The 11,820-nt window shown below is 28.9% G+C and overlaps 1 protein-coding gene across 2 annotated transcripts; it reads left to right on the top strand.

Annotated features, from left to right (window-relative positions):
- Positions 1–461: 461 nt before the first annotated feature.
- On the top strand, positions 462–11,186 carry LOC119613381 (nuclear distribution protein nudE homolog). 2 transcript variants are annotated; one of them, XM_037969412.1, is made up of 7 exons: positions 462–574; positions 1,151–1,572; positions 1,640–1,793; positions 5,166–5,439; positions 5,506–5,739; positions 6,793–6,899; positions 10,725–11,186. In XM_037969412.1, exons 2-7 carry the CDS (start codon positions 1,490–1,492, stop codon positions 11,070–11,072), a joined length of 1,200 nt encoding a protein of 399 aa, XP_037825340.1. In that variant the 5' UTR covers positions 462–574; positions 1,151–1,489; the 3' UTR covers positions 11,073–11,186. The 2 variants fall into 2 exon arrangements, with proteins under 2 accessions (XP_037825340.1, XP_037825339.1); XM_037969411.1 differs by lacking the exon at positions 462–574 and having other exon boundaries at positions 1,030–1,572.
- The last annotated feature ends 634 nt before the right edge of the window (positions 11,187–11,820 follow it).

Genomic DNA, 11,820 nt, shown 5'->3' with positions numbered 1-11,820 from the left:
TTTATAAATTGCAGAGTCAAAAAGTCGGGTTTTTTCAACTATGGAGTTCTATGAAGAGTGAATATTTCCTATTAATTTTTGGATCAAATGGATCGAAACAAGAATGTAATATTTACCTATAAAAGGTTAAGAAAGCAATATATGAAATTAGTTTTCCAAGTGTATCACTTAGAGAATAACCATCGTCAACAGTCAGATTATTACAACAATATATTCCAAAAATATCTGTTGATCAAATACTAAAAATAGCTAAAACCTACAAAAAGATCCCTTCATTCAAAATCAAGAACTTGTTTTTTATTTTTCACACATACAAAAATACGTGAAATTCTTGATTTTGTTAAAAATTCTAAAAACTAAAGCAAAAATCTTTAAATTTTCCTATTAGCCAATTGCATGAAATTAAAAACGTCAAAATACCTCAAAAATTTTACACATCTGGCCACACTAAGTACTTTTTTATACAACTGTGAAATTTTTTATATCAAACACACAATTGTTTCGTTCTAAAATTTTATTTTGCAAACTTTTACCAAACTCACTAAGAAAAAATAAAGAAATTTTACAAAAAAAAGTAAGTGTTATTGAAAAAATAATATTATAAACTTATGGAATCGTCAAACGGTGAAGAAAACCTTTTGGGTTGGCAATAAATAAAACGAAAACAATAAAAATAAAAGCGATGATTTCATTTTGCCTTGAGAAAGAAGAAGCAAAAACGGATGAAAAAAAAAAACTTCACTGATTTTTTTCTTGACTAGCTTGCTTGTTGTTGCTTCCGTACTTCGCCGCAGCGACGAGACAAGTTTTTTTTTATTGTTGACGCTACTGAGCAGTTCAAGTGACAGCGGGAGTGAAACAACCACAACAACAAAAAGAAAACCCCAATTGTAAAAATAAAAACAAAAATTTAGAAAAAGAAAAATAAAACAATAGAAAAAAAATAAACGTAAAAAACAACGTAGAAAAATCAGTTGCTTTAACAAAAAAACTGCTGAAAAAAGAGAAAATGTGGCAGAGTGTGGGATTTTCTTAAGACAAACACTTGTTAATTAATTGATTTTTCACCAGCAACTTAAAAAATTATAACTACAGTGCTACTTACATGTGTTTATCTTACTTTTATTTATATTTTATCTTTTCATTATAGAAAAAAAAACTTGTGAAAATTGTGAAAAATTTTTAAAGAAAAAGAACGAAACGACGACGATATTAAAACAGGGAAAGCAAATATAAAAAATATTAGATACAAACAAAATCTTTGAACAATTTTTTTTACAACATTTATAAAAAAATTGATTTAAAAGACTTTCCCCCCGAATAAAACCTAAAACCAGGAAGGATTTATATTCGATTTTCCCTGGATTTTAAACGAAACGAAACTTTTGCTCACTGAACTCTTTGATAGAGTCTATTAACACAATCCTCCCAACCCAACAAAAAATACACACACATAAAACGACCACATACAAACAACAAATAAAAAATTATGATGGAATCACCTCCACTGTTTAATAGTGTTGAAGACGAATGTCGTTATTGGAAGGAAAGGGCTAAACTCTATCACAAAGAGTAAGTGTTTGTTGTATTTGTAAAAAAATGTGAAATTTTCTTATTATTTTTTTTTTGCAATATTTAGGTGGACAGATGTTAAGCAGGAGTATGACGAATACGTTGAGCAATCACGTGAAATGGAAGCCGAAATGGATGCTACTATTGATCAAAAACAGGCAACAATTAAAGATCTCAGATTTAAATTATCATCAGTGGAAAAAGAAAATGAATCACTTAAGGTTAGTTGAATCATCCTTTTTTTAAAAAGTTAACAAAACCGGAATTAAAAAACAAGTAAGAGTTAGGTTTTGTGACCTTTATAATTATAATAAAATATTCCAACCAAACTCTAGCTCATTATCTGCTATTGTTTGAAAATTTAGATTTTAATAAAATATGATTGATATGAAGTGAAAAATGGGATCTTTAACAGCACTGAACAAGAACTGAACTAAAACTGAACTAGAACTGACCTGGGATTGAACTAGAACTGAGTTCAGTTCTAGCTAGAACTGAACTGAACTAGAACTGATTGATATGAAGTGAAAAATGGGATCTATAACAGCACTGAACAAGAACTGAACTAGAATTGAACTAGAACTGAACAAGAACTGAACTAAAACTGAACTAGAACTGAACTAGAACTAAACTAGAACTGAACTAGAACTGAACTAGAACTGAACTAGAACTGAACTAGAACTGAACTAGAACTGAACTAGAACTGAACTAGAACTGAACTAGAACTGAACTAGAACTGAACTAGAACTGAACTAGAACTGAACTAGAACTGAACTAGAACTGAACTAGAACTGAACTAGAACTGAACTAGAACTGAACTAGAACTGAACTAGAACTGAACTAGAACTGAACTAGAACTGAACTAGAACTGAACTAGAACTGAACTAGAACTGAACTAGAACTGAACTAGAACTGAACTAGAACTGAACTAGAACTGAACTAGAACTGAACTAGAACTGAACTAGAACTGAACTAGAACTGAACTAGAACTGAACTAGAACTGAACTAGAACTGAACTAGAACTGAACTAGAACTGAACTAGAACTGAACTAGAACTGAACTAGAACTGAACTAGAACTGAACTAGAACTGAACTAGAACTGAACTAGAACTGAACTAGAACTGAACTAGAACTGAACTAGAACTGAACTAGAACTGAACTAGAACTGAACTAGAACTGAACTAGAACTGAACTAGAACTGAACTAGAACTGAACTAGAACTGAACTAGAACTGAACTAGAACTGATCTAGAACTGAACTAGAACTGAACTAGAACTGAACTAGAACTGAACTAGAACTGAACTAGAACTGAACTAGAACTGAACTAGAACTGAACTAGAACTGAACTAGAACTGAACTAGAACTGAACTAGAACTGAACTAGAACTGAACTAGAACTGAACTAGAACTGAACTAGAACTGAACTAGAACTGAACTAGAACTGAACTAGAACTGAACTAGAACTGAACTAGAACTGAACTAGAACTGAACTAGAACTGAACTAGAACTGAACTAGAAGAACTAGAACTGAACTAGAACTGAACTAGAACTGAACTAGAACTGAACTAGAACTGAACTAGAACTGTATCTAGAACTGAACTAGAACTGAACTAGAACTGAACTAGAACTGAACTAGAACTGAACTAGAACTGAACTAGAACTGAACTAGAACTGAACTAGAACTGAACTAGAACTGAACTAGAACTGAACTAGAACTGAACTAGAACTGTATCTAGAACTGAACTAGAACTGAACTAGAACTGAACTAGAACTGAACTAGAACTGAACTAGAACTGAACTAGAACTGAACTAGAACTGAACTAGAACTGAACTAGAACTGAACTAGAACTGAACTAGAACTGAACTAGAACTGAACAAGAACTGAACTAGAACTGAACAAGAACTGAACTACTAGAACTGAACAAGAACTAGAACTGAACTAGAAAAATGGGATCTTTAACAGCACTGAACTAGAACTGAACTAGAACGGAACTAGAACTGAATTAGAACTGAACTGAACTAGAACAGAACTGGACTAGAACAAGAATTTTTTAATTTATATTTGACAAAATTAGAATGTACACTTTGTATCGTATATAAAGCAGCAAACGTACGTAAATTTTCTAATCAAAATCATTGAATTCATTATCTCTTTAAGTACTTGATTAAACAACGTAACAAAATAATTTTATATACTTTTATATTGATTGAGAAAGTTCAATAGTCTGATTGTCTAGAGCTAAAAGGAAATAAAAGAACTAAAGAACATTTTGTCAAATCAATTTCTTTCAAATGTATAAAATAAATAAAGAATGAGTTGTTACGTCTGCTACATTTGTTTTCTATTGTGTATTGCAAAAATCAATAACGTTTCTTCCATTTGTTAATTACCTCTTTTAAAAACTCTATTTTTAGCTTTATAAACATTTATTATTTTATGAGAATTTTCCTTTTGTAGCAAATTTGCTCAATAGAAAACATAGAAATAACTTTATTTAATTTCTTCCTTTTCTTTACTTCGTAATATTTTACATATTATTAAATATAGAAACATGTTGAAATCCTGATTATTAATAACGTTACACTTTAATAGCCTAAAGCTTATTCATAACTTTTATACCGAAGAAAAAAATAATAATAGTAATTTGTTGGATTTGATATTTTTCATTTAAAAGTGTTTTTTATTTAGCTATTAGCGGTATTCTTAGATGTTTTTCACAATGTAATTGTGGCCAGAAATATGTCGCCAAGAATTTAATAAGGTCTAAATTTAAAACAGTTGGAATATAGCCAACGTATTAATCTATTTACTATATTTGCTTTAAAGGTATAAACATGTTTAAAACATTTATAGTAAACATTTTTGTGACATAATTACCAGAATGATAACACTTTTTACATTAACTTATAAAAAACTCGTGGTGCGAGAGTCTTTTTATCAGTTCTACTAGTTCTAGTTCAGTTCTAGTTCAGTTCAGTTCAGTTCTAGTTCAGTTCTAGTTCAGTTCTAGTTCAGTTCTAGTTCAGTTCTAGTTCAGTTCTAGTTCAGTTCTAGTTCAGTTCTAGTTCAGTTCTAGTTCAGTTCTAGTTCAGTTCTAGTTCAGTTCTAGTTCAGTTTTAGTTCAGATCTAGTTCAGTTCTAGTTCAGTTCTAGTTCAGTTCTAGTTCAGTTCTAGTTCAGTTCTAGTTCAGTTCTAGTTCAGTTCTAGTTCAGTTCTAGTTCAGTTCTAGTTCAGTTCTAGTTCAGTTCTAGTTCAGTTCTAGTTCAGTTCTAGTTCAGTTCTAGTTCAGTTCTAGTTCAGTTCTAGTTCAGTTCTAGTTCAGTTCTAGTTCAGTTCTAGTTCAGTTCTAGTTCTAGTTCAGTTCTAGTTCAGTTCTAGTTCAGTTCTAGTTCAGTTCTAGTTCTGTTCTAGTTCAGTTCTAGTTCAGTTCTAGTTCAGTTCTAGTTCAGTTCTAGTTCAGTTCTAGTTCAGTTCTAGTTCAGTTCTAGTTCAGTTCTAGTTCAGTTCTAGTTCAGTTCTAGTTCAGTTCTAGTTCAGTTCTAGTTCAGTTCTAGTTCAGTACTACATAATTCTTTAAATCTTTTTAATTTAGATCAAACTCGAATCACATAGTATGGAATTAAATAGCATTGAAAAACAATTGGAAAATATGAAAAAAGAACGAGATTCCATGAAAGACTACCTGCGACAGTTGGAACAGAAAAATGATGATTTAGAACGAGCGCATCGTATACTAAATGAAAGTATTGTAGATTTTGAACGAATGCTGGATAAAGCATATGAAAAGAATGCATTACTTGAAATGGAAGTAGATGAAAAAGAAGTTTTACAAGAAAAACTACAAAGATTAATGGATGAAACGAGAGGTAGATACAAATTGTATTTTATCTAATTTATATAAATTGTATTAAATATTTCCTATTTGCTTACAGATCTTAAACAAGAACTTAATGTGAAAACACGTTACACCTCCACAAACGGTACACAGAATGGCGGTCTGGTGGTGGGTTCTGGCTCTGAAATTACCACACCCAATGGCATTAATGGTGATATAATGTTGCAGTCGCACGATACAGCAGCCCTTAATAATACCAATACGTTAGGAACAACAAATAATACAGCAACAAATATTAATGATTATCAATTACAACAGCGTTCATTAAAAAGTAAGATATGCCGTTCATTAAAACAAACCAGACACGCTTTAAAATTAACTAAAAAGTATCGTAAAAAAGATTAAGAATTTTTGTTGAAAAAAAAAAAAAAAAAAAATGAAAATACACACAGGGGTCTAAATCACAACACACAAACAAACACTATAAAAAAAGCACATTTTATTTATTTTATTATTATCTTATTATATTTATACGCTTTTTATTTATTTGTATTTTTACATATTTTAAGTGTTAATCTCTTAATATTTGTAATGTAAGTTTTTTTTTATTTACTGTAGCGTATGTATATTTTTATTTTATTTTGTTTCATTATGCATTTTATCATTTCTTTGTCTTCTATGTTGTAATGGAAATTTACATAATTTTTTGCTTTAACGATGGTTATATTTGAACAACTGGTAAATGACATTTTTTTGTCAGTTACAAGTTGTCTAGGTAAGACTATTAGTATTTATTTGTTAGTTTAAAACTCTTTTTTTTTAAACATTTTTAGTTTTTCTTTAATTTTGTAAGTTGTATACAATTTGTACTTTTGTGTTTTTTGATTTAAAACAAATACTATTTAAAATTCCTATTTGTATTCCTAAAAATTGTGTAAATTTTAAAGATTTTAAAAAATTCTTTTACTTTAATTGAGATAATTTTTTTATAAAAGTGACTCAATTACATTTTTTATTCAAACATTCTTTTGTATGTATAATATTTATAAATGTTAAGTTATTTTTCTATTAATGTTAATAAATACATTGTAAAAATGCTCATTAATTAAAGAAATAAAATCATCAAGCAGGTTCATTTCATCTTCATCATAATTGTCGTAAATCATTTCACATAATTAAGTAATTTTGTTCATTTATATTTAGTTAATCAAAGTGCATTTGTGTTGTGTTTGTCCCCCCCTGTGTAAATTCTATTAATCTTTTATCCCTCTACTACCTTTCCTATTTTTTTAGTTATTTTTTTAGTTTAATACTTCCTTCCTCTATTTGAAATTTAATATGAAAAATGGTAATTTGTATTGTTTTTTTGTTTTGCTAAATCTAGGAAAACCATTTGCCGATCCGGATAATTTACTTAATGGTAATGCAATGACTGCTAGTTCACGTACGACAGCATTTAACATTGTCACTGATATGCTCAGAAAATTAAATGTAAGTATAATGTTTTCTTTTTGTTTTTAAAATTTTTTTAAAAATGGTGTGGGATTTTTGTGTAATTTTCTACTTATAAAATAATCTCTTTGTTTTAGTTATAGTCCATTTTTAATGCATGTTTTCTAATAAATTTTGTTTAATTATTTGTTTGTTCTAACAAAAAAACAAGTCTAGAAAAACTAAGTGTTTTATCCATACGAAAGTAATTTATTACAACAGTAATGTTTCACTTTGATGGTAATATTATCTCTTATCTCTCTCCAATTGTTTGTTTAAGAAATATGTGTTTGTCTATTTGTTTTGTTTGTTATTGTCTAGTATAATTTAAATGTCATTTGTTTAAGAAATAATGAACATTATTATTGTTATAATAGACGTTGGGGGTTTTGAAAAATCGTTGATTTATCATAATTTAAAACAGAAATTTTGTAAAAACATCAAAACTGTTGCAGTATTTTTATTCTTACAAGACAACAAGTAAAAGTGGTGGTAAAATTGGTTACAAATATAAAAATTTTTCAAAATATAATTTTTAAAATAATTGGAATTTTTAAAAAATTTTTTAGTTTTAGTAATTGTAAACTTTTCAAAATTTTTCTCTACTTTTGTAGAAATTTAAAAAAAAAATTTATATTTTTGGGAAATTTTCAAAATTTGTCTTATTTTTGGGAAAAATTTCAAAATATTTTTAGTTTTAGAAAAATTTTCAAAATTTTTGAAAATTTTCCATTTTTAAAAAATTTTTTACTTTGAGGAAAATTGTCAATATTTGTCTATTTTTAGGATAACTTTAAAAATTTGTCTATTTTTAGGGGAATTTTTAAAATTGGGAAATTTTTTTAAAATTGGGAAATTTTTAAACTTTGTCAATTTAAGGGAAATTTTTAAAATTTTTCTAATTATAGAAAAGTTTTCAAAATGTTTCTATTTATGGGAAATTTTTCAAATATTTCCATATATAGGGAGATTTTACGAAATTTTCCACTTTTGGGGAAATTTTATAAAATTTTCTATTTTGAGTAAAATTTTCAATATTTGTATATTTTTAGGGAAATTTTTTAAAATTTTATCTATTTTTAGGGAATTATTTTCCGTTTAGAGAAAATTTTTTGAAAATCATCCAATTTTGGAAAATTTTTTCCAAAAAATTTTAGGAAATTTTTAAAATTTGTCAAATTCCATTTTTTTTTAATTTTTTAGAAAATTTAAAAATTTTGTTTATTTTTGAGAAATTTTTCAAATATTTCTATATATAGGGAAATTTTCGTAACTTGTCCAATTTTGGAGAAATTAATTCGAAAGTTGTCCATTTTTGGGGACATTGTAAAAATTTGTCAATTTAAGGGAAATTAATATTTTTTAAAATAAAAAAAAAAATTAAAAATCCATTTAGGGGGAAATTTTTAAAATTTGCATAATTTTGGAGAAATTTTCAAACATTTTAGGTGCATTTTTGGGAGAATTTTAAAAATTTTTCATTTATAGGGAAATTTGTTGAAATTTGTCTATTTCTGGACAAAAAAACTAATTAAGGAAATTAAAAACCAACATAATTAAGGAAATTTCGAAATTTAACTATTTTAAAGAAATTTTTCAAAATTTGCCTTTTTTATAGAATTTTAAAAAATTTTCTTGTTTAGGTTTGGGTAAGAAGGCTAGCCACTCAAACAATCTTGAGTGGCCCAGGTGGTTTCACCCTATTGCGGTGCCGTTGTGATGACCTAGTGTTTATAGGAGTCCATTAAAGCACTACTCATTACTTTCAGATTTAAACCAGCCGATTTGATTCATAAAGTTTCAGGCATATCCCAATTAGCTACATCAAACAAGAGAGAGCATCAAACCCGAAACATTGTTTTCTGCTTTCAATGAATAATGGGCAATAGCAAAGTTGGTGAGGTATTATTTCCACTTCTTCCTCATTATGACAACTTCTAAAGTAATCGCTGTATTCGAGACCCATTTTTCTGACGTACTTGCCAATTGCATAGTGGTCTCGTTATGATTGATAGCAGCATTCTTATTTGATCCCTGCGAATGCTTAACAATAAGCTTGATGTGGGAGTTAAACCATCTAATTTGACCGATTTCATATAGTTTAGTCTGAACCAGTGACTTTTTGGTCGCAACTTTGGTGTGCCTTAAAGGTAGTATCAAATTTAATTCCAAATCTTTCAATGTAAAACCCAGAACTCATAACTTTTACTCCTTTTGGAGCCATTAGTGTAAACATTCGTTACATCATTGGTTGAGTGGGACTCGTTTACTGAATTCCTAGCAGGAATTGTTGTTGTTGTAACAGTTCCACTGTGGCCGATAGTTCTTTCCTGGGAAAAAACTTTCGGTTGATACAGCTGTCGCTGGGTTGACAATCTTTGGCCGAGTATGACTTGGGTCGTTCCGGAGCGAAGATCCAATTGTCGTGGGAACGTCTAGCAGGAATTCGGATATGATAGCTTCTGTTGCAATAAGGTTTAGCAATGCAATAGTCTACATTAAGCTGCAAGAATTGTTTTTACTGCCAGACCACGAATCACATAGGTTAGGTCTGATTTCAGAATTAAGGGCTAGTTGTATTACCATCAGACCAGCTGGTAACTAATTCCCTACAGTTAGCAAGGCTTTTGTTGGCGACGTCCTTATTGCTCCCGCAATCCTAATTGCAATGTTTGGCAGGGTGTGTTAACGCTGTAACGAAGAATATCTCTTTGTCATCTGATTCAGAGATCTGATGCCAGGTATTTCCTCACTCCAACGCAAACTATTGAACAAGATTTTTGTCTTTGACATCGCAGTTCTTTCTTTCTTAGCCTTCGGCTAATCGGTAAAAAAGCATCCCTTAACAAATCCAATTATAACACAACATCTTGCCACTCGTCAGAGAGCGGATTTTAACTTTTTTAACATCGAAATGGCACTAGTTTTCTCAAAGTAGTCTCTTGACGTGAGACCATTGAAATACAGTCAGCACTTGTTCTTTATGGTCCACGATTCTGGCCTTTTAGTTCAATTCTCTGCTTTTAAACGATATTATCTGAAACAGATTATCACTAACAATGAATTTAAAGGCATCGTATCGGTTCGACGGTGGATATCTTATGATTTGTTAGAGATTTACTTTTCCGATTTTTCAGATGTTTCCTCCTTTGTTTCTTTAATGTAAATGTATTTCCTGCTTGAGCTTGCTCAAATCTAAGTGTATGCATGTGTGTGTGCTTTAAATTGTTTGTGTCTTTGTTAAAACTATGATATTCACTATTAAGTATTGGTTTGTGTCCATGATAAACAGATCAAAAATGAAGTTTTCGAAATAAGAATAATTGAATTCAATACCAGATACAAAACGTAATTAAGGTCTAAAGTTTATAACATTTTTGAAAGGGCATACAAATTTGATTTTCCAACTAGCAACATAAAGATTAGAATATTGAAGTTGTGGATAAATACGAAATTCTAAATTTTCTTCTATATAAAAAAACATTTGAAACACATTCAACATACAAGTACATCTCTTACTAATTCCATTGCACTAAACATTAAAAATGAATTCTACCTTAAAAAAAAAGCTTCAATTTCTTACTTTCCTTCATACTACTTGTAGTCCTAATGTCATGCATTGTTACTTATATACCTTTTCAAAACAACTTTCTAATATTACATTCTTTTACATTTTTCTAACAGTAACATTAATTGCATACATTCTTAAAGGAATTAAAAAAAACAAAAACAAAGACTAACCTTTGGTCTAACTCTTAAAAAAAAGAAAAAACTTCGTTAAAAACACAACCTCAAAATTTCTATTCTATATAAATTATCTTTCAGTTGGATAAAGCACTTTTATGTCCTCAATGTGATCGTTTTAGTTGTATATGTGAAAGAACGAAAGTCAACACCACCGCCACCACCAATTCCACCTCTTTCTCCTCCACCAACAAAACATCTAAGGCAAATAATGATGATACCCAAATGTCGACGGTGTCAGAAGATGCCCCCGACAATAATAATGTTTTATTGCGTCGCTCCACTAGTCGCAGTAATACAAGTTTAAATTTTGGCTCAAACATTTTTAAACGTTTTGCTGAACGCATGAGTTCAAATAATAATATTTTTGCGGCAACTTTAAGAAATTCCTCCAATAGTAGTGAAATACCAAATAATATAAATATTTAATATGTTTAGACCAAAAAAGACATAGAGATTATTTTTTTTTCGTAAAAATTTAAAAATGGACTGATGAAATTATATAAAGCTTAACAAGTTAAAATACTAATTAATCAAAAAAAATACTAGTGTTCGTTTTGTTAGCTTTAGTAGATTTTATTAAGAAAGACCTACTTTTAGTTGGAGAAAAAACTTACAATTTTCTGTATTAATATTTAATGTTTAATTTAATTTTATTTAATTATATAATTTTTATTTATATAACTGTAGCCTAATAATTTTATGTATTAAATATTTTTTTTAATAAATTTTTTATTTTATTAATTGTTTCTTTTATATATTTTATGTTTAAGCTTCATAACACACATAAAGCTCAAATCCCACCTTTATATTTGCGTAAAATATTGAAAACTTTCTGAAAATTAAAAATTTCCTATAGAAGTAGTTAATCTCTCTGAAGAGATCGAAACTTTGCTATTTAAACTAATGATATCTTAAGTGAAATCCAAAATTTCCTTATAGAAATTAATGATCTCTCTGGAGAGATCACAAATTTCCTAAAGAAATTGATGATCTCTCGGGAGAGATCTAAAATTTCATAAAGAAATTGATGATCCTTTGGGAGAGATCTAAAATTTCCTAAAGAAATTGATGATCTTCCGTGAGAGATCAAAAATTTCATAAAGAAATTGATGATCTCTCGGGAGAGATGAAAAATTTCCTAAAGAAATTAATGATCTCTCGGGAGAGATGAAAA

The sequence above is a fragment of the Lucilia sericata genome, unplaced genomic scaffold, assembly GCF_015586225.1.
Source record: "Lucilia sericata isolate MDLA Ls3-8-SP2 unplaced genomic scaffold, ASM1558622v1 Contig002096F_arrow, whole genome shotgun sequence".
Classification (NCBI taxonomy): domain Eukaryota; kingdom Metazoa; phylum Arthropoda; class Insecta; order Diptera; family Calliphoridae; genus Lucilia; species Lucilia sericata.
Note: the sequence above shows the minus strand (reverse complement) of the source record. Positions and strands in the feature narration are given on the sequence as shown.